General features: G+C 45.3%; 1 protein-coding gene across 6 annotated transcripts in view; it reads right to left on the minus strand.

Moving 5' to 3' along the window:
* ARHGAP22 (Rho GTPase activating protein 22) overlaps positions 1-24,076 on the minus strand; it is a gene marked incomplete at its 5' end in the record, with an annotated part of 130,007 nt that overhangs the window by 78,125 nt on the left and 27,806 nt on the right. For all 6 annotated transcript variants that reach the window (XM_080926126.1, XM_080926125.1, XM_080926123.1 and 3 more), the window contains one exon: positions 11,305-11,504. In XM_080926126.1, coding sequence (XP_080782252.1) covers positions 11,305-11,504 — 200 coding nt within the window. The remainder of the gene's footprint in view (positions 1-11,304; positions 11,505-24,076) is intronic.

Below are 24,076 nucleotides of genomic sequence, written 5' to 3' on the forward strand. Positions count from 1 at the left end.
CTGAGCTCACCAGAAGCCATCATCAATCTCTTACATTATGCTGATAAACTATAGTTCAGTAATCTACCAACGCATTAAGGAGCTAGAATGGCTGGACACCAATGCAAAGTAAGTTATGCCCAGCTAAACAACGAACAAGATATACTCTCCTGCTGCTTCAATGCCATTCAATCCATTTTTCTGCCCAGTAATTGACAAAGCTCATGATTTACCAGACGGCCTTCCAGCTATTACCGTAAATTAACTGGGTTCACCTTAAAGCCAAAGAATTGATCTGTTGTAAGAGGGAGGCATTCAAGGACTGGAAGCTCTGTGCTAAATTCAATTAGTAGACTGAGAGGAGCTCACTTCAAAAACCAATGATCAGGGACTCTGGAGGAGATGTGAAAGCTGGGGTTGGTTTTGTTTGAGATGCTCTTGTGATGTAGCCCAGGCTGGCCTTGAACACTGCTTTAAGGTCAGTTTTAGATGAAATGGTTGAGTAGTGGCCATTTTCTTTCCCCAGGGGAGTGGCAGAATATTCTCATATAATTATTAATATAGTAATTATAATTATTTTAATTGTATAATTATAATTAATATGTTACCAGCTAGTCCCACTGTTGCCTCTTCAGGAAGGTTATAAGACAAGTTTTAAGGCAATTTCGTTCATGACTTTCCTTAACATGATACAAGCAGGGAAAATTGTTCCAATTAAAATTGTTTAGAAGTAAGCTGTAGGAGTTGCCATGTTGAATTTAGTAAATAGAGCTTTTTGATTTAACTTGTTTGACCAGAACTCAGCTTTTGATATCTGTCTTAGAAGGATTTATGGTCCTCAAATAGCTGCAAAAATACACGAATCCCATAAAGAGAGCACGAATTCTCAGATCTAGAGCTAAATAATTGATAATGTCCCTTTTTATAAGAGTCTAGTCATTTTTCACAAAAGAGACACTTGAAGTTGTCTCCAAGGGCGTTTTAAGCAAGAGACGATGTCCAATTGAATTTTCCTCATCCCTGTTAGCAGATACCTATCAGCATCCAACTAACTCAAGGTCAATTCTGTGTCTCTGCCACTGCTGAGGTGTCCTGAAAGGCAGGAGAGCTGCTACGGATGCTTTCATGCCTCTCCTTCAAGCTCCACTGTGCTCTTTCTGAGCATAGCTAACCCCCCACGTTGGTGTGGGTCTGCGGTAGGACTGTTTTGCTTGGGAGGACATTGCTAACTTGTTCATCCGCTGTGGGTGGACACGGCAGGAGGGAGGAGGAAATATGAACAAGTTCACCTGCCAAATACGACTTCCGGCAGCTGCCAGCTCCAAGGTCCCTATGGCATCCACTGTCATCTGTGTTCATCAGGCCTGGCATGAACCCAAGGTCTCAGATGCTCTGTGTAAGATGGCAGCTGAAGAACATGATGGGCACCAACAATTGGAATTCTGGGAAAGTGCCCACTCTGGACAGAGCCCAGAGCTCAGCAGCTTCTTCTCCTCTGGCCTGAGTTTTGACTCATACAGCATGTGGCTTTGGAAAACCCCTCTGGTTTAGGTGAGTCCAGGATTTCATTTCTGTGCCTTAAGTGGTCCCCTCTCACCTTTGACTTTGAGAGCCAGAAAGGCCTTTAGATACCACCTCTGTTTAACCCCCACTCCAAGCTACGTTATCAGCCCCGGGGACCAGGGATCACCTGCTCCAATCTGCCACCCCATAGGAACAAGGTGACTGTGAAGGGCAAGGTGGCTCTTTTTTTTTTTTTTTTTTTAAATGAGGCTGAATGCCTTATATTCCTTGCCTTAGTTGATATATTGTTGTTGTTGTTTTCCTGACCTATAGGAGATCGCACTACTCATCTTCGCGGATCCATCCTCCTGCCATACTGAAAATGCAGTGTTCGAGGGGACTATCTTTCTCCAGATAGACCAGATCTGAGCATGGCTGAGCTCAGCTTCCCCTCCCCTGTCATGATTTACGTGTAATTTCTAACAGGACTCAAGAGTCTCCTTAGATTTCTTTCCCCGGAAACATATCTCACTATTAGTTTTCACTGAGCCTACAGGTAATTAAAACCCTTCATTCTTCATCACTTGACTTTTTAAAAATGTGTATGGGTATGTGAGCGTATATCCCATGTGTGCAAGCGCCCTCAGAGGTGAGAAGAGGTTGTCTGACACCCTGCAATTGAAAATACAAGCAGCCGTTGCTGCCCAATATGAGTGCTAGGAACGAAACTCCAGACTTTTGCTATAGCAGCAAGCATTCTTAACCATTGAAATATCACTCTAGTCCCTGAATATATATATATTATTTTATATAATATAGTTACTTGCATACTTATATAATCTATATTATTATATGTTTATAATATTTATAGATTATAATATATATTTATATATTATATAAAAGTATATATCTGTATATATGTGTGTTTATACCTATACACTTACATATGCAGAACCTACTATGTAGCTCAGACTGGCCTTAAATTCATGATCTTCCAACTTCAGTTTCCCAAGCACTGAGATTACAGGAATGTGCCCCTACTCTCGGCATATGTTTTTAGCTATTTTTAATTAGATCACTCCATTTTGTGGGATCGAACATCCGTTTCAAACCAAAGCTAGGCTTTTCCATTTTAACTTAACAATTTTCTACGAATCCAGCTCCTCAATGCCAGCTGCCAGAGCTCGCCCTCGAAGTTCTGCAAATTCATTACCCATGTCTGGTGTTCCATAGCATCGTAGCTGCATGCCAGGACAGTGACTGAAAGAGTCGGCTCTAGAATCACAGGATTTGTTTAGTTGTGGCCCTAGCCCTTTCTTATTTGTTCTATGTGGTGTCAGTTTCCTCAGCTGGCTAGAAGTGGATCTGCACATCTTGCAGGTCTTGGAAAGTTGGCATAGTTCTTTCTAAGCTGCTGTGGTTATTCCTGCTGTACAGCAAAGCTCCCCAAAACTTAGTGGCTTGAGAAGAATGAATTATGAGGTTTGGGCAGGGCTCGGGGAACAGTTCTGCTGCACAGGGTGTGGTCTAGGGTCACTCACACAGCTGCACACAGCTGGTAGCTGCCTAGGACAGAAAGTTCAAGGCTTTACTCATCCCTGGGAGCTCTCTCCCTACACAGTGTCCCTGTCCTACCCTGACCTGCCCAGACATGTGTACAGCTTGGCTTCTCAGAGGTGGGGACTGGAATTCATTCAGCATCACTTTTAGGACATTCTAATGGTCAACTAGTCCCAAGCCCAGCACGTACCCAAGAAGAGGGGACATACCATCAACTTGTCTCAGGGAGCAGGATATGTGTCCAGGGAAAGGAAGAGAGCAGGTGGTCAGCTTTGAATACTGCAGAGAATGGGGCTGGGGAAATCAGACTAAGTGGACAGAGCACAGCTGAGGAGTGAGCTTGCTGGTCCACAGCCAGAAAGCTTGGCTTTCACTGTTCTCCATCAAACTGACCAACATGGCAGAGGGAAGGTTGGGGGCACCTGCTTTTCATGGACCCCTCTCTGTTGGGTGATTTGCTAATGCTTCATTGGGTCTAATTCACTTAAGGAGGAAAAAATTTATTTTGGCTTATGGTTACAGGGGGATAGAGAGTCTACCACAGTGAGGAGGGCATGGTATGGTAGCTAGAGCTGGAGGGTAGCTGATGACGGTTTCCATCCACACACAGGAAGCATAGGTGGGAAGCAGGAAGTCAGGTGAGACTTAAAACCTCAAATCCGACTGCCAACGACATACCATGGCAAAGATCTACCTTGTGATAATTAAAAACCCTTCCAAACAGAGACAACACGTGTTCAAATTCATGCTATGGGGGATACTGTGTGTGTGTGTGTGTGTGTGTGTGTGTGTGTGTGTGTGTGTGTGTGTGTGTGTGTGTGTGTGTGTGGTAAGCCAAATGTGTGTCCACACAGAGGCCATTAGAGAGCATGGGATCCCTTGGAGCTAAAATTATAGGCGATTGTAAACCACTTGACGTGGGTGCTGGGTGCCAAACTCAGATCCTCTGGAAGAGCAGTGAGCACTCTGAACTGTGGAACTATTTCTCCAACTCCAAATAAATGAGTTGCTGAAGTTCAGACACCAGGTGACCATGGCAAGTGTCCTGGTCAACTTTAACTGTCAAGGTGACACAGCCTGAAGTCATGTTACAGGAGACTTTTAGTTGAAAAAAACTGCCTAGATCAGATAGCCCCATGAGCATGTATAAGGGGGTTGTCCTGATTGTTAACTGATTTGATCCAAGGCAGTTGGCCCTGAGCTGCTTAAGAAAGCTAGCTAAGTACAGCGAGCAAACAGCATCCTCCCTGGTTCCTGATGGACGCCTTTGGCTGTTCTCACTGAGATTGTACTGGCCTTTACATGTTCCTGGAGCACACATCACCATAGGCAAGATGTCAGGCCCCAGCTTGCCTCATCTTAATGTGAGATGCTCTCTTCTCTGAGGTGAGATGGAAGGGAAGGGCTCCCAACACCACCTCTTTGTTTGGAGTCAAAAAGTTTGCTAGATGGTCCCAGAAAGTGAGAGACATTCCTATGACTTCAAGCTATGGGACTGGTTGACCTACCCAACCCCCCACACAAGGTTTCCTCCTCACCTTCTGGTAAATATTTCTTTAAATTCCAATCAAACAATGTACTTAGCTTACTATGCATAATATATACTCGATATTATGAAATTAAGATAACATTTTTCCTGTGTCTTTTAAAACGAGTATGTACCACAGAGACCACACAGAATCTGAAAAAGTTCAAGCCACATGAGGTTCCAACTCTGAAAGGAGGAAGTGAACACAGGAAAAGAAGCTATTTGCAATTGATACCTGCTAGGAAAGAAAACAAACAATTTTCTCCAAGAGAGTATCATTGGGAATATCAACCACACTCCAGGGCAGGCCCCATGCCTAGGAGCAGTTAGCCAACACAAAATGAATTCCTTATTTGTTTGTTGTGGAACTAATGTTCCATATTGGTACTTTCTGTTGTATTGGTTTCCTGGAAGATTTCTGATTATATTAACGCTCACTTCCACCATAGCCTCTTTCTCAGCCATCTTGTCAACCCCAGCATTTATGCTAAATTAAATTAAACTTTAAATCATTTTTTTACCACTCCTTGCTGCTTATCCTCCTAACACTTAACTATCCTGGAAAAGAGGAAAGAAAACAAAATAAACAAAAAAAGGTGAAACAGAAATTCAATCTGCCTGAAAGTGCTTTTTCGACTGTGGCAGCCAGAGCCTGAGGTGTCTGAACATTCTAGTGTCCCTCGGACGCCACACTCCTCATCTCCTCTTTGCCCTGCTGTTTCCAGGCCCTTTCTCTAGGCCAAGCAGGACTTCCCATCCCTTCCCTCCCATCTGTGCCCTCCAGCTCCTACTTGTGCACTGGAGAATGGCTTCCTCGATGGCTGTGTGCGAGGCCCTCAACCATGGCAGATCCCTCCAACACTGAGACAGAATGAAGGCCCAGCTCTGGATTCTAGCACCCAGGTTGGGCCACATCCAACGTCTGGCTACAGCGGCTGCTTCTGTTCTTGTGAGACTAGCATCACATTTTGTCCTCTAGGCTCCTCCCTGAGGCAGGTGTAGGCGCGCATACACACACACACACACACACAGTTCATAGTCTATTTCTGACACGATGTTCTCAGGTCAAGCCCTGCTCTTTAGAGGCCATCATGGGACTCACTGGTCCTTGTTCACCCCGGTGGCTTGCTTGCCCCTTTTCTGATTATCTGAAGAACACTCAAGATCTGTGGCTCTGTTCCATTCTTTCTTTTGATTTCATTGTTTTCTCTCTTGGTTAAGTTAAGAACCATTAAAGAGGTGGACGTCTGTGAATACAGTCTGCTGTGAGAAATCAAAACAATACACAGAAATCTCAGTTGGTCTTATCCTCACAGGTCATCCCCAAATTTATCCCAACCAAGCCTTACCTGGTGGCTTTGATATGGCTTACTTATATCCTCAAAATCCATATTAATTACTGTGGTTTTATTTAACTGACTTCAAAGAGCAAAGTTGTTCAAGAAATAACTGTTCTCTACAATGCCACAAGACCCACTCCTTTCTCGCCACTGTCAGAACCAGCACGTTCAACTGTCTCTTTAATGGGGTTGTCGTTATTTTTCCAAATGCCACGATTATAGTACTGTGTCTTAGTGTAAAGCTTCAGGCATTATCTGCAGGATCCCAAGCACACTGAGACTGTTCTTCTAGTCCCCTCACCCCTTTACCTGCCTCCTGCGTGCCCCTGTCACCGCATCAGCTGATCCCAAGTGCGCGCATGCACAAAGAAGCTTATCTAGTGTTTCTCCGAGGACTCCGTCTGTTTTCCTTCTGTCCCTTTCTAGAGCATCTGCGCAGACAGGGGCTGTCTGTCATGCTTCTGTTCTCCCCGCCCCCCCATTCCTGGATGTCTCCAGTTGGAAGCCTTGTTTCTGACTTCTTACGGGAGGCTTTGTCCTCTGTGCCTTCCACGTTTATACAGTCTCTCCCAGAGGATGGAAAAGACTGTTACTGTGATGTGTTAGCAGTGAACTCAGGGCCCGGTGCATGCTGCCCAGACATAATTTTTCTTTTATAAGTTTGAAAAGGGAGCTCACTAAATTGCCAGTGCTGGACTTGAACCTGCGATGGGTAGTCTGGCCTTACCCTCCAGAGTAGCTAGGATTTCAGGCCTGGCAAAGAATTTTAAATATGGGGTTTCTTGCTCTGTTATTTTCTGTTTCTATTCCTGATACCTCCTTCTGTACTCCAGTCCCCCTGCTCCTCCTGTTTCTCCTTCTCTTCCTCCCCTTCCTCCTTCTCCCTCTCCTTCCCGTTCTTGTCTGTGCTGCATTTGCCATCTAGTCCTTTACCTCTAAGGTACTGAGTACTCGAAGACTGATGTGTTCCATCAGGGCAATGGCCCTAGCAAGCCCTGAAAATTCTTCATTTTCCTCTCTGACCAGGGAAAAGGCTGCTCCTAACTGAAGGGCCTAGAAGCTAAATGTGAAGTGAATTCTGAAGTGGGGGGGACACAGTGCTCTTGCTTATAGCTGCATCCTTAGTCTGAAGTGATGCTATGCCTACCCCCTTTTCCAGGGGCAGGATATTTTATATAGACATATACATATATATGTACATATACATATGTGTGTGTGTGTAAAATCTTACACATAAGTGCCACTGAGGAGGTCTAATGGGTATGTGTTTTATACATGTATGTGAACATGCTTACGGATATGTGCACATGTGTATGTGCATGTGTCCATGTGTGTAAGTGTATGCTCAGGTCCAGAGGATCTTCCTCAATCATTATTCACCAAAGTCTTTGAGAAAGAGTCTTTCACTGAACCTGGGGCTAGCCCTCACGGCAGCTGGACTGTGGGCCTAGCAAGCCCCTGGGTCACAGGTACGTGCTGCTTTTCATGGTGGTGCTGGGCATTGACCCCAGGCTCCTGTCACAGCACCGGACTGAGCTGCCACCCCAATCCTCTGATAGCTTGTGAAGTTCTTGGTCTTGCTCCTCTTCCTCCATATCCAGCGCTGACAGTTCCAGCCTGTTAGGACTGGTCTGTTCTGCAAGCCATAGGCTCCTGGGCAGCCCTCAGCCCTGCCTGGAATCCGGGTCAGTCAGACATCTCAGCTGCTTCTGGCCAGTCTCCCTCCTCTCCACTCTGACCAGACATATCTGTAACTTCTTAGAGAGTTGAAACAGCCCAATTAGATTTTCTAAATCTGTTGCCCTCACCTAGAAGGTTGGATTTGACTATATCTTTTATTGCTAGGAAGGACTTTTGAAGTATGCCTTCTCACCACAGAGCCTGGGGTTTTTAAATGCCCAGTCTGCTTTTGTTGTTGTTGTTGTTCAAAGTAACTTGTTATATTTTTTCCATTCTTTTGCTTGTTTATTCTTCTCATTTTAAAGCCCAATTTCACTGAACTTCCTGGCATTTACGAGGCAGATAAATCTAGCTTGTTCTTATTACAAGTGTGAAATGTCAGCATCTACTCTTGCAGTCCTCTGGCTTGCTTTGGACCCCCTCTCTCGTGATACTGCTTTTCTTATGTCTTGGAGATGATACTTATGTCTCCTCAGAGCCAAGAATCTCACAGTTCAAGGCCTTAGATAACTAAAGTAAATACTCAAGTGCAGTGGTTTGAATATGTTTGGGCCAGGAAGTGGTACTTTTAGGAGGTATGGCCTTGTTAGAGGAAGTGTGTCATTGCGGAGGTGAGCTTTGAGACACTTCTACTAGCTGTCTGAGGAGTCTCCTGTTTGCCTTTGGAACAAGATGTAGAACTCTCAGCTCCCCCAGTGCCATGCCTGCCTGGATTCTGCCATTCTCCTGCCTTGATGATGATGGACTGAACCTCTGAACTTGTAAGACAGCCCCAATTAAAGGTTGTCCTTATAAGAGTTGTTGGTCGTGGTGTCTGCTCACAGCAGTAACACCCTCACTAAGACACCACCTAATGGAAACAGGTGGAGCTGTTCATCAAAGCAGGGGAGGAAGCTTCAGACCATGAGAAAACAGTCAAGGAGAAGGAAATTACACCCTCCAAAGAATAGTAATAAAACCCTAGACTCCTCCTCTGGACAAGCTGGAGAGTCTGCCTGCTAGACAGCCTCCGGAGTATGTTCTGGGGAAGGCTGGAGGGATTCGAGCCAATATCAGGCTCTGGGAAGCACCTCTGTCTGGCTTTTTTGTCTGAGCCCAGGCAAGCCACTTGCCTCCCATTTGTGCTGTCTGTGGCTGGGCCCCCGAACCTGAGAAGGGCAAAGGAGGAGAGATTAAGGCTTTAAGAGAGAGCAAAGACATGGGCTATGACTGATGCTTATCATGACTCCTGAGCTCTGGGGAACATCACAGACAGTTGGATGTGCCCTTTTCTGACAATTATAATAGCTGGTACAGGCTGTCTGCCGAGGGGTACTGACTGCCAGGCCGTGCTGTCACTACGAACAGTGAACAGAGCATGTGTTCCAGGAACCAGATACTGAGAATTAGTCTATTACATGCACTTCATGAAATTAAGTAGAGGTCTGTGGGTTGATCATGACAGCAGTTTGAGATCACACTAGAGCAGCTAAATGTCACATTGGACTAATAGTGTGGCTCTGAGACTGAAAACCTGTATAGCAGAGCAGAGTTTGTTATGGAATGGTGGTCAGGAGTGTCATCAGACCCAGAGAGTCACAAGAGCAGCTTTGAGGAGAGGCTGGGGCCTGTCCGAGTAAAGTGGTTTCTTTCACAGGCATGCCATTCTCTCTGGAGACAAAGGACCTGGTTTGGCCTGGGCTGGTATAAGGGTCAAGGCCACCAGAAGGAAAACGGTCCTATGCCGTGTCCCTAGAGGGATTAGTGTGGCTGGAAGGAAAGAAGGCGAAAGCAGGGTCATGGACAGACAGGTTCAGGTTTAAGTATTCACTGAGCTGAGACAGACCTTCCCTTATAGAGCTGTTGTGTAATTTAATCCTAAGCCCATCCTTGTCATGTAGGAAGTATTGCCCCATTTTGTAAGTAAATCCCAGGTTGAAAAAGAATAAAGTGGCTGACCCAAGTTGTATGGTTAGCGTGCTAGGTGGAAACAGATCTATTTCGGATCCGCAGACTGCGGAGTCCTCATCTGCTTCACCGAACTCAGGACTTGTCTTTCTTGTTTATAAAGCTGAAGAAGACCAGGATTTCAAAATTTGCACTGGAACTGTCTTCACCCTATTAACTGAAGTTTGGTCCATGCTCATGAGTTTTGTCCTACCCAGTTTCCACTTGTGCTGTTATCTATGTGGCCACCCTCCTAAAGTAGTTCTATTTGTTTGTACATTTATCTTTATTACAAAACTGGCTTGACGCAAAGTGTACCATAGTAGCCATTATTAAAGTATATAGTTCAGTGGGTTATGCTCATTCACAGTGAAGTAACCCTTTTTCATTATGGGTGCAAATATATTTTGGAAAGGCAAGGTCATATAACCACTATAGAACAGAAAGCAGAATTGCTCTCCATAGATGGAGGTAACCACAAGAGTGCTTGAAGTGCAGGCACCAAGTCATTAACTAGGAGAGGACTCCTTCTGTTACCACTGACTGTGACATGAAACCTGCCCTCATCCCTATTTCCATGTTGGGGACGTGGAAAAGACACAAACAAACCAAGCGACAGTTCTCACATTCTCAGAAGACTTCATACAGGAGTGAAGAGTCATCTTCTTACTTTGAACTTGACACACTCCTGCCCCCAGGTCCACATCTTGCTCGCACAAATCAGTGTCTTTCTGAGGCTGTGGGCACCACTGAGACGCGCAGTCTCCTGTCCTACTGAGGCTCTTGACCAGACTTTGAATGGAGAAGTCTGAGTGTCCTTCCCAACTTAGAGCACTGATAGGGACATGGTTTCTACCATCCATCTGCACCCTTCCTCAAGAAGTATAGTGGCTATCCCACACTAACTACAGGGTTAGCTCCAGAACTCTCTATAAAAACAAAAGTCCTGATGTAAAATGCCACATTGATTCACATGAAACTTTTGTATACCCTTCCATAAATTTGAAATCATCCACAGGTTGCTTATAATACCTGGTGCAATCTAAATGTAAGTAGTTATTGTGCAATTCTCTCTAGTGGTTGATGACAAAAGAAAAGAAAAAGTGCACATGTCCAGTGTAGATATAATCATAAATACTGCTGATCAATAGATGTTCTTTGCACAGGCGCAGAGGTCATGGTGGAGTTCTGGCTTTACCTTTCACAGGGATTAGAATTGCCCTGATTTTAATCTCTTGGAAGGTGCTCTACAGAGTGCTGTTTTGGTATCTACATGGTCTGTCTTATGTTGAGGCCACACACGGCAGATGAAGCCACTAGTTGCTCCGAGTGAGCTGAGTCATGATTTGATGGAAGGGCAAACATTTTGAGCATGCCTCAAGATAGGGAGGACCCCAGTAGCACAGGGAACACCCCCATCTGAGGCAGAGATTTCAGACGTCACATTGATTCCGACTTCAGTGTGAGGTTAGATTGGTCTGGAAGCCATTTCTTGGATAGTGGGAGTGGGATGTGTGCACATGTGCCTTAGTGGAAGTAGAGCGCTGAGCTGGACATGGGAGGTACTGTTTCTAAGCCAGGCAGGGATGAACTCTACCAATGTTAAAAGGAAGCATTTCATTTCTGAGGTTGGGGGGTGTGTTATGAAAAACAAGCTGGGATATGGGAACAGGCATGGAGTTAAGGACCAGGTTTGAATACTGGTCTTCCTTCCACTCACACACTGAACTAACCCTCCCTTATTATCCCAGCATAACACCCATGGGACCCAGAGCCTTCATGCCTCACCTGGGGCTTGCTTTCATCTTTGTCTTTGTAGTAGAAGAGCTGATCCCCACGTAGCACAAACCATCGCTGCTGCCAGTTCTTCATGATGCTCCTCTGCTTTCTCAGCCAGCCGGCCTTGAGTACAGGGCCCAGCTTGTGGGGGACCAGGGGCCTCCCTGGGCTCCGGCTCTGCTCCCCCATTACCAGGCTCTTGGAGCGAGCTGGAAGGCAAGAGCACACAGTGAGCGTGGGGATGGAGATCAGTACCCTGGCACCAAGGCCTGGGGCCCAGGCTGGCAGTGCATGTTAGAATCACTTTGCCCTTCTATTTCCAGGGCATATGCCTGAACAGTTCAGAAGCAGCCTGAGTTGATGCACTTTGGGGGGGGGTATATAATTCTCCTTTGTTAGATTCTGCTCTGTTACTAAGATCCAAGATTCTCCACTTCTCCAGTGGATAAGTCTTTATTCCCCATGGATAAGTCCTTTGTGGGAACTATAATTCCTCCTGCCTAGTTTATCTTTCATACCACTCGCCCACTAGCTCAGACATTTAATTTTTAATTTTTTATTTCTTTCCATTCAGATCTTGGCACTGGTTGCTGGTAAGTCTATCTTTAAGACTCAATTCCAAAGAGCCATCCCTTGGCCATTACTACTGGTCTTGCAAGCCTCGTCTCAGTGGTGTTTTGCTGTGTTGAGTAATGGGGCCATCTCCATGCTCACCTCCTATGCTAAGGGAGAGTGGTGATCCCAGACAATGAGTTTCTCCAGAGAAACCAAAGAGACCTCTGCAGAGTGCTTAGGTGCAGCACAGCTCCTACCCACGGCACAGTCACTTCTGACTCCTAGTAGCACTAGGCACAGAGCTGAACATGGTAAAGTTGTATTTCCAGTGGATCTGCATCCTTGTTTCCATCTGGCTACTGGGCCTGGCTCTCCTGTTCCGCTTGATACAGAATCAACATACACTTCCCTCGATCAAAGTTTAAAGACACTAATCTGTCTGGTTATGGATTTGCCTTTTCTGAACACAACGCTTCTGCACAAACTGCCAACTGTGGACGTATCCACCATCACGATATTCTACAGTAGTGCTTCTGAAACTCAGCTCACAGCCTGAGAAGTGTGGCAGTGGGCCCACGATCATGGAATCCACTGGTCTTACCACGTCCCCCACCATCTTGAAGCAGCTGGTCTAACAGAAAAATGGAAAGGCTGTTTGAAGACATGGTTACAAGTAATAATAGTGCCAACTGGGTGGCAGCAGCCTTGGCTGCAAGGGCAGAAACATAGAGTAGGGTTCTTTAGAAGGCAGTATATGCTTTGAATCAGCATCTGATATATGATACAGTTTCTCCCATACCCAGGATCCACACACCTGGGTTCAGAAATCAAGGGGTGGTAAAGAAAACAGTTCCACCTTCTATCACCCTTAGTGACCATTAAGAACAATTTTTGCTTCCTGTTCCCAAAATCTTAAGTTCTGCTGGCCTAGAAGTTATGGTTCCAGAGTTGGGGAGCCACACAAACATTGAAACTGAAAAGTCAGACTTCCCCATGGCTACATTGGGTTTCTAATGTCCATAAGCCAACAGGCTAAGAAAGGAATAACAGTGTTAGGAGGGGTGATTGATTCAGATCACCATGGGGAAACTGGATGGGAGGTAAGAAAGATTATGTCTGGCGTGGAAGAGATCCTTTGGAGTTTCTCTTGGTGCTATCATCCTGTGCCTTCCACAGATATCTCTTCAGCCTAATCCAGGCAAGGTGACAAAGGGCACAGACCCACCAGGAAGGAAGGCATGGGTCGCTCCTCCAGGAAAGGAGCCAAGACCAGTTGAGATTGTTGCTAAGGGTGAAGAAGATATAGACTGGGTAGTAGAGGGTGGTAACTATAAATACTACGTGACCAGTCACAGAAATGAGCAGTGTAACTGTTGTCAGTATTTCTGCCATATTTTGCTAAGAATGGGTTGGTGCAGATATTTGTTTTCTTTCCTTGATTTCTTTTCTATGCAGTGTAACATCAAATATCAGTAGTTATTATATTTAAGTTTGAGTAAAAGAATGTCCCTCAAGGAATGTTGCCTCATATCCTAAATTTATAATGCATTGTGGTTGCATGAGGGATAGTTATATCATATCAGGGTAATTATAACCTGGTTAAATACATAAATTCATTTGAAATTATACATGGGGTAGTTACATCATGTTTAGGCATTATTATGACCTGGTTATTGCTTACAATTGGGAATTAATCATGTCATTAGAAGACATGATTGTGTGTCAGGTTGACAAGGGATAGACTTGCGATGGTTATTCTTGGTTGCCAACTTGACTGCATCTGGAATGAGCTAAAACTCAAACAACTGGTCACACCTCTGAGGGATTTTCTTCTTCATTACATCATCAGAAGGGGATGAGAAGACTCATTTCTCATCCAGATCTTTGAGGTGTAAAAAATCAATCTTTAATCCAACAAAGTCACCTGCCCAGGTAACAGCTGCTGAGCTGTCTCATGTTCACCATGGTGCTCAGGTGCCTGTCTCCACGTCTGCTCGACCTAAAGCTTCTGGGGCAAAGAGCTGAAACTCTGGATTTTCTGGCTGCTGAGACGTCTGTAATGTGGTCCCTACCCCAGGCTCATGACACTGTAGGAGTCTCATCCTCCACTCCAAGTGTGGATCCTTCACAAGGTTCTTCGGATTCCTCCAAAGAAGGTCACCCTTTTCCACCTCACCTTTGACACAGAGAATGACAGTCTTCCGTATGATGTTGCTGTCTGACCAGCTAGCTACTGTCCCCTGGGGGCAAATGCATGTTGTATTCACCTCTGCAGCTGGAGCTGGCTAGAGGATGCATTTCAGTCCAGGGACGGATGAGGTATGAGCACAGGCTTCTCACAGTCAATAAGTCTAATGCAGAAGACCAATGAATGGGGACAAGCAGAGGCACGCGACTCTGTCACCCGGGAAAAGCAAACGGCATCACAAAGCATCCTTTGCACAGGCAAAGTTTATAAAGTTGGGAAGGATCATCTGACTTACTACATAGCAGAGAAGAGGATGATTTGTGCAAACTGCACTCCTTTCCCAACAGAAAGAACCCCCAATCTAGGGCTGGCGACATGACAAGGTACCTGCTCACAGCTGAGAATATGAAAAGTCTAAAGGCACTTAGTAGGATGTGGCCCTGTATAGGGTGGTAGGTTCCTCTGCATCAGATCCACGCAGGAAAGAATTTGAGTTGTACGGACTTGCACCACTGAATGTTCATCTGACGGCTCCACTCTCACAAGTAAGAATTAGACTTTGTCCTTTCATGCCCTGGCACCCTTTTCTCTCATGGCCTCTCCATCTCGGTCAGTGGGAACCCCATCCTCGGGTCCACCATCCTTCCCCAGTCATTGCTGTTCTCTCCCTTTGCCTCCCTATAAATATGGACGACCACTTACACTTAAATGCTGTTAAGGAAGTCAAGGAGAGCAAGTTGCAGAACATCCTAGGAAGCAAACTCCACAAAAGAGGAAGAAATCACCAGCCCTGAACAAAGACATCACAATGTGTTTGGGGGATTAGGATCTACATGGAACAAGGACTGCTGAGGAACATATCCCACCCAAAAGGTCGAGTGTGATGGAAAGAATGGAGCTGGGATGCTCTACAGCCTTAAACTATTTATGTAAACCACACCGAAGCATTTTAGGTGGGAGCTGCCTAGAAGGGCACAGGACCCTTTGTGATGTCTAGAACATCAACGGGCAGATCACTACTTTGGAAGATGTTTGAGTTTCTCCTGTGGCAAGAGCCGTGCTTGGCTGTAACCACAAATAAGACCTTCAAAGACCCAGTAACTACCTGTGGGAGGCAGTAGGAAGGGGACAGGCTAACATCACACATATCAGGACAGAGCCAGCACACATGGGCTGGAGGAAGCCTGGGCCTGGCCTGTCTATGGACCTTACAAGGATCATAGTTAAGAGGCTGTGGGTTGTATCCGTAGGGTCCTTATTGGGCTTAGGATTTCTTCAGCCTGCAGAAGGACTTAGTGTGGGTCAGTAATTACTCACCTGGGGAGACTACTGACGCTAAGGAGTTCTGAGGATGCTCAAAGATGCCTTTGAAGTTGTCGGGTGCAGCAGCTCTGCCTGAATTCTCTTGGATTCCTTTTCGGATCTTCATGGTCCATTCCCAGAAGGATCCTCAGGATGGCCAGATTGACTCAGAACTGCCCCCTTCAGCTGCTAGAGTCTGGTTTAGAGTCTGGTTGACTCAGAACTGGGAGAACTAGAAGTACCTGGGAATTTATGTCATCTTTGACAGCTAACCCTTGCTCAAAGCTGAGTTCCCTGGGGCTTAGGCAGAGACCTCCTTTTATGGCTCGGGCTCCATCCCTCCTCGAGAATCTTTCCTCTTTCCTGACTCCCTCACATCTCCACCAGCCTTTAATGAAAGCAGCATGTGATTCCTCTTTTTCAGGGTCTACTTTAGAGACCCTCTCTGGATACATTCAATAGCATTCAGGACCTTTTGAAAAGGCTCAAAGGCAGCCCAGCTGAGCAGCCATTGACCCATCTACCCCTCTAGACAACGTGTGCTGGGGTCGGGCGCCCTGCAGCAAGCCCGAGGGTAACCGTGTCTGCAGCTGTGTAAGTCCCAGAGCATGGAGGAGGAGCAGGACAGCAGAAACACAAATGATTTATGAAAGTCGATGAGATGCTTTAAAAGCAGGCTGGGAAAACAGCAAGACAAATCTCAGAGCTGAATTGATTTAAAGGGTAAGTATTGAGATCTACAGATTGATTGAGGGGAGAGGGGGTGAGGTAATGGAAGGGCACTGGGGAGGGGCCGATGGGATGTTTTTATAAAGTTAATGCGATTGTAGCCAAGATTGAGGGGCTCTGCTAGGGTCCTGTGCTGTCCCAGGATTGAGCTAAAACAATAGATGATTTATGGCATGATGACTCTGAGTGTGAGTCTCTCTCTGCCTGTCTGTCTGTCTGTCTGTCTGTCTCTCTCTCTCTCTCTCTCTCTCTCTCTCTCTCTCTCTCTCTCTGAACTTTTAGTGTTCTTCCCAGGCTTGCACATCTGCTTTTCCCTGGGTCCTCCACCTTTCCAAGGTCTGGAGAGCCAGCCAGGCCCTCACAATGGGACTCACTTTCCTGCCTGAAGAACTTCGAGGAACCTACGTAAATCTACTTTCCAACCGCCACCAATGGAAATCTTAACTTTTAAAACAGTAATGAGCCAGCCTGGAAATTCTGGCAACTTTTCCTAAAGATCATTGTAAAGCTGTAAAGAGTCTCTATAAAGGATTAAATTCTTAAAAGTTAACCTCAGCTGGCTTGCTTTTCAGCGAGGCTAAGTGGTGCAGAGGCTAGGGAATATCTTTCTCTTTACTTCTTTCCAGGCAGGTTCGCCCCAAGACTCAGCTGCATACAGTGGTCACTTTCATTTATCCAGTTGTTGACTTTAGGGACCGTCTATGTGTTCAGTACGAGGAGACTAGGGGTGGATAACTGCTAGACAGAGCTAAACAGGGAACACACAACACTGCTATACAGGCACACACAGAGGAATGATGTAGGCAGTGCAGAGGTCAGGCTAGGGGACAAGGGAGAGATGGGAGGGCCATAGCTGAGGCTGAGGCAGAATAAGTGGATAAGACGAAGGAACTGCACACAGGGAGGGCCATCGAGTGAAAGGAACTGCACAGCAGGAGAACATGAAAAGATGGGGGTAAGAAGAGGGCCCATAACCCAGTACATCTGGTTGGCTCCTAGGCTTTTAACCTTGACCTTGGGAAAACCATTGCCGAGCCCCCATCAGGATTCTTAGTTGGACTTTTACCCACAGCCTCTGTCCCCACTATTCAGAAGTCAAGGGCAGTGAGGTTGGTGATGATTTGTGTGCAGTTGTAGACTCAACAAACAGGAACCTAGAAAGGTGGAACTACAGTTTTCTACCATTTCCTAGCTGGGTAGCTCAATGGAGCAGCCTCAGACTTCCACTTATAACAGGGAACAAAATGCTAATCCTGATCACTTCCAAGACTGGCAAAGATGGAAGGAAGGAACTGCCCACCTGTGCTTAGAGACCAATGGTGTGCTTAGCGCTGCTCCTCAGCTCTCCAAGCCGTGCCTCCTAAAGCTTCCTTCCCCTCTCCTGAGCCTTGTCTGGGAACTGTTAGCCCGGGAGCCATCAGTGCTGACTGCTTCCACTCCCACTCACCCATTCACCAAAAGCCTACAGTTGGCGAATCAATGTGATTCAATATCAATTATAAATTTCGTTTTCTGCCTGCCTACAAGCCATTAGCTTAGATCAATACGGTCTCTACCCTTGCTTCAGCCATCAGTGAGGTTGTCGATGATTTCAGCCGTGGCAGAGCAAAGCCCCAAGCTGCCTGGGTCAGGAAGTCAAGGCAGCATTCCAGGGCAGGCCTGAGCCAGTTCAGGTCCATCTTGCAAATAACCTACTGTCTTCTTCAAACTAGGTCATGGCTAATGCTCAGGTTGTCTGGGGTCTCAAGGCCAGGCTGTTATTCCTGTGGCTTTCATCTGACAGTACTTTTGCCCTGAATGTCTAGTCATGTTATAGACATTGCTATCTTCTGTGCGGGAGAGAAACCTATTTGCTTGACAGCTTGTCTGATGTATCTTGCAAAGAGAGGGGGAGGATGGAGAGGCTTGAGTGTCTAGTGTCTGTCTCCTGGGAACAACAGCCTTCTCTCCTGACACATGGGTCTTGGGCAGCATCTGTCCACAGGCCAGAGGCAAGGGTAGTAAACAGATAGGTGTGTATGTTCTTGGCCTATGTTCTTAAATACTCTGGTCCTTAAAGGCAATGCATGAGTTGTGTCAAGTTGGCTAGCTGCCTCCAGCCCTGTAGCTGGCACCCAGGACAATGTCCAGATGCAGAGGAACCTGGCTGGCTCAGGCCACCTGCTCTGAGACCCTTTGACTCTCTCACCCTTTGTTTATGGTACATGGGAAGCAACACTGTTCCTTTAAAGAAATAGTGGCCTGGGCTTTGCTTGTTGCAAAGTAAAGTGATCTCAGAGAATCTCATTATCCAGTACTGCTCTGGGTTGACATGGAGCCTACCAGGCATAGACAGGGAAGCCTGTCCTCGGGTCATGGAAGATACATACGATATCACTTTCTGAGATAATCAACTCCCCTGTCATGTAAGCTCTCCAAGCACCAGCAGTGGGTATTACTATCACCATGAGCTTCGAAAGTGCTGGAACTCTCAAATATGTAATCCAACCCCAAATGTAGGTAGGAGGGGAACGTTCCTCTGAGTCTGTAACATCTAAGAGGTTATACACATCTATGGAAATCAATATAAAGTAGCAGTCAATTTGGAATTCCTCAACATACTCCTGGTGAATGACACCAGGCTTGCTTGCACAGGGCACAAGCTTTTGTGCCCATGGTCAACACTGCTGGAAACTGGCTCTCATAGCTGCCTGGTAAAGCAGCGGCCAGTCCTAAGCCTGATTTTTACTAACCTATGGCTTGGTGGTAGTGCCTTCCAGTAAAGCTCGTCTGAGAAAGTCAAGTTAGAGCGCATGGAATGCCATCAGCAGTGCAGAGACAGGAGGATAGGCATCTAAGTACCTATGGGAGGGAGCAGGTTGGAATCAAAAGCTGCAGAGAGACCATTACCTCCACCAGTCATTCGGGAGGAGGCTGCTTGGACTTCAGAGTCCCGGACTGAAGGTTCAAGATGTCATGGGGGTTCTGACTTCTGAGCAGTGAGTGCCACTCTTTCTCACCTTCTTAAGGTTGACAGGAGTGAAGTCAGAGATGCTCATGTGAATGGACAGCTTAGACATACCCAGCATATTCCAAACCTCCAAATGTTTCTCGCCTTCCATAAAAGCGAGAAGAAGCAAGATGATGATGCTGGCGTAGAGACCAGGGGGCCGTATCCATAAATCCATCCATACAAAATTTAGTGACTAAAGCACAACTCTCCATGCTGATAATATCGGAAAACAGTCACCCTGGGAAGACACAGGAGGGACTTTCTTGAGCTAAGGAAGATACACTGTGTGTTGACCTGGATGGCAGTCATTGGGTAGACCTTTAATGCAAGCATTTTATTGTGTGACAGTGCCTCTTTATCTTCAGGGAATAAGTGGCTGTCCCAAGACACCAATGCTCATGAGTCCTATAGTAACTCGGTTTTCTCCTGCATGAACAGATGTTTAAAGTAAAGTCAGTAACCTCCACCTGCCCACACAGCTTTCCTCAGACATACGAATATGTTTAGTATCACCACTGTTGTGCCTTGGGGTAATTATTCAGCAAAATAAAGATTGTTTAAATGTAAGCAATGTGTTACCATGGCTACCAATCTGATATCCAGGATGTCTTCTGAGTGACTAGTGGGAGACAGCGTAAACAATGTGGACACACTGGACAGAGGGGTGATTCATGTCCCAGGTGGGACACAGTGAGAAATTGTAAGATTGTATAATGCTACAATTGAAATTGTGTACGGTGCACAATTTAAAATATGTCAATTCTTTACTTCTGGAATTTTTTAAAATTTAATTTTGAAACATGGTTGATCCCAGGTAACAAAGACTACAAAGAAAGAGGAACCATGCATTGAAATTATGTCTCAGTAAAAACAAACAAACAAAAGGAATAAACAACAAAACCCCAAACAATAGGTTAAAAATCTATTTACAATGTATTTTGAGGCCACTACAATTCAAAGATCTTAAAATTTGGAGCTTTTATTTTCTATAATCATATTCCCTGGACTTGTCCTGAGCCCTGTGCTGATCTGAGCGCTTCTGTAATTTCATATTAGCTTTGGAAGACACATTTGGGAAAAAGTATATTCTCTGTATGAGGTAGAGAATATGGGTTTCAATATCAAGAGAAGATGTATAGGCTTGGGCACTTCTGTCTTCAGGACAGAATTGTCTACTAGCAGCAGTGCCAGGGCCTGGCTTGGATGTAAGGTCACAGTCAGATGAAAGAGACCTATGAGTTCTTCTCTCCTCTAGGATTCAAATCGTAAGGTCTCCACATTTGACTGAACACTATCCTGTTTCCTGTTTCCTGTGTCCTGTGTTCTGGTTAGCTTTAACTGTCAACTTGACACAGCCCACAGTCACCTGAGAGGAAAAGCCTCAACTGAAGAGTTGCCTTAGGTCAGATTGACCTGTGGTCAAGTCTGTAGGTTATAATCTTGAGTACTTACTAATTGTTATAGGAGGTTCCAGCTCACTGTGGGTGGTTTTTTCTCTAGGCATGTGGCCCTGGTTTATATAAGAATGCTATCTAAGCATGAACAAGTCAGAGTGAGCCAGCAAGCAGCATTCCTCCATGGTTTCCACTGCACTCCTTCATTGTGAGTGAGCTCCCTAGTCAGAGGTAACAATACCTCAGGGAATAGCAAGTAGCTATGCCCTCAGGTTCCTGCCTCAACTTCCTCAATGACAGCTTGTGACCTGGAAGTGTAAGAGGAAATGAACCCCTTCCTCTTCACATTGATTTTAGTTAGAGTTTTACCACGGCAGTTGGTTGAAACTAGAACGCTAGACCCTCTCTCTATCCATCTCAGGAATAGCTCACATTAGCCCCTCCTTGGCATAGCTCACTGAACCCTCTGTTATCTTCCAGCCCCTCTCTGAGTGAGAGGCAGCCACAGCCAGATGCCGTATCACCTACCTGATTAGGTGTCTTTGTGGCTCACTCTCAGGCTATGAATATGCTTTCTTCTAGGAAACCCTCAGTGTATTTGGTCCATTTGGGCATGTGCGACATTGGGTTCATGGGCACTTTCTGGAAAGGCACACCACTCAGAAATCAGCAATCAGAGTGGGCTACGGCCTTATAAGATTTCTTTAAGCACAGAAACCTCCAGGATGCGGAACAGCTCCCTGGACAGCTGGTATGAATCAGGTGGCTTCCGGATTATCATTGCCTGGCGGCATCTCAAGGAATCCCACAAGCCTCGGGCATGACTCCAGAGCCTACATTCCTCACCTACATTCTACCATTACCCAAAGAGAAAGCCACTTTGTGTCTCTCTGCAGTCCTATACTGCACAACAACGATTTGGTCACAGAATAGTAGTCTCATGATCCTATAAAGATGAAAATTCTCAAAGCTAGTGACGTGGTAACATTCATATGGTTGTTCAAAACTTATTGTCCATGTATTTGTGGTGATGCACGTATTGGCCAATTTTGTGATCAGCTGTATAAAATTAGAGGACATGCAACCACACATGGTACATACTATTTGATAATGATTAAAGCTCACTGTGTCGTTTGTGTACTAGTATCTATATTTCTAATTGTTATTTTAGAATAAACCACAACTTGTTTATCAAAACAGTTAACTGGGGGATAGAGAGCCTTTGCTGTTCTTGCTGAAGACCTGGGTTCAGTTCCCAGCACTCACAGGACAGCTCACAAACACCTATAGGCCCAAGGGATCCTTTTCTGGCCTCTGGTAAACTGTCCATACATACACACATCATAACTCTCATACCCACATATATTAAAAAGTTAGGCGTGAATCAGGTCGAAATCAGTGGCATTAATAAGCCCACCCATGGTAGGCTGATGTGTGTGACTGTGTTAGTTTTTGCTTGTGAATCTATCCTGTGAGGCCAACCTGTCTCTCCAGGCCTATATTGCTAATTTTGAATAAAAGTCTAGAGTCCACAAAAGTTAAAACTAAGGGAAAAAAACCTTATGCAACAAGGTTACAAAGAATATTTTGGTATGATTTTAGAATGTATTTGATGTCAAAAAGATACAAAAGTTACAATTTAAAAAGGGGAGGTTCCAAGGCCTGACACTATTACTGATGCTATGGTGTACTTACAGAAAGGAGCCTAGCATGGCTGCCCTCCAAGAGACCCAAAAAAGCAACTGACTGAGACAGAAGCAGATACTTATACCCGACCAATGGTCTAAAGTCAGGGACCCTGTGGTTGAATTAGGGAAACACTGGAAGAAGTTGAGGAGGAGGGTGGCCCCATGGAAGACCATTGTTCTAAACTAACCTGGATCTCCGAGATCTCTCCAACACTGAGCCACCAACCAGGCAGTATACACCAGCTGATATGAGGCTCCCGACTCATATACAGCAGAGGACTGCCTGGTCCGGCCTCAATGAGAGAAGACATCTAACCCTTGAGGGACTTGAGGCCCCAGGGAATGGGGAGGCCTGGCAGGGTATGGGTGTGTGTGGGGACATCCTCTTGGAGATGGGAGAATAGGAATGGGATGAGGAACTGTTGGAGGGTAGACCTGAGGGGTGGGATAATGACTGAACTTTAATAATAATAATAATAATAATAATAATAATAATAAAGTTTATAAGGTAAAAACGCCTTGACAAGCTAAAGTTATTTTATTACTGAAGAAGAAAACCTGTTTTTCATTTAAGCCTAGTGTTTGGTGATGCTCAGATATGTCCTGGGCATCCACACTCACTCCCCAACCACCCACTGACTCACCCAGGGAGATTTCCAGTCCTGACACTCTCCATGTACCTGAGTGCCCTTCACACTATATTTTATTATTACAGCTTTTTATTCTTAGACATGGAACTACTATACTACAATTGCCTTCAATTATATGTAAAATGTTACACAATTTTTGTGTCCCAGAAGCAGTAGGTTGAGGCTGTGCCATGCAGCCAGGTACCCACGACGTGGTATGTAAGTATGTAATTTTGTAAAATATCATCTAGCAATGCATTAGGATAGCTTCCTGTCACCTGACTATAGGTTTTCCCCTGGAAGTTAGCATGTTCTTTAAAAGTATTCATTTATTGACATGTTTTGATTTTTCCTTTTTAAGTGGTATCTATTGACTTTTTAACTGTGGAAGAGGACTGCACACACACACACACACACACACACACACACACACACACACATCCTTTTTATTGTTCCCATACATTTACATCATACATTACATTAGATCAATATATAGAACTTTCTCATTAGTGCCCTGTGACTGTTAGTCCACTATGAACTATTTTATACCAGCGGTAATTTCCCCCTTTTGGATATGACTCTGTTTTCCTGGAGTTGCTCAGTTCCCTGATAGGTCTTGTTTCTCTGACCTTAAACACTGCATCAGTCACCTACATCTAATCTTTGTTTGTTCAAAGGCTGTAGGCACTTCCTTCAACCTCCTTGCATTTTGTAACTCTATAGCCAGAGGCCTGCAGAGTAATTTACAGAGGTCTGTAAATAGTTTGGGTTAAGGACAAGCAAACGACTTAGCATTAGACAAACATGCATGCCAATTCCATGATGCTTGGTCAGGACACTGATGATTTCCTCTATACCTTTCAAAATGACAGCAAAGGAATGTGATTTTAGTGTAGCCGGAACTGAAGAATTACAGCAAAATGCCTGCATCCTTGAGGGATTTTAACAAACATAAGTTTTCTCTCTTGGGGAAGAAAAAAAACCTTAAGAACAAAGCCACAGAAAGCATTTTTCCCACCCAGCAGCTGTCTCTTTCCACCTGGCAGTAGCCAGGCTCTCCACCCATGGAGGGTCCAGGGATTGATGTTCTCTCTAAGGAACTTAGCCACAGCTACCGCAGCCCTGCCCATCAGCAGGCCTCTGAAGAAGGGAGAGTCCCGGATAGACACTAGTTTACCCTGAACCATTCCGTACAAAGGCAGAAGCACTGGAGGAACATCACTGATGGATTGGTGACATGACATAAAATCTTACAGACATCTGAACTTAAAAAACAAAACAAAATGAAACAGACCACTAATATA

Source organism: Micromys minutus (assembly GCF_963924665.1).
Source record: "Micromys minutus genome assembly, chromosome: 12".
Taxonomy (NCBI): Eukaryota; Metazoa; Chordata; class Mammalia; order Rodentia; family Muridae; genus Micromys; species Micromys minutus.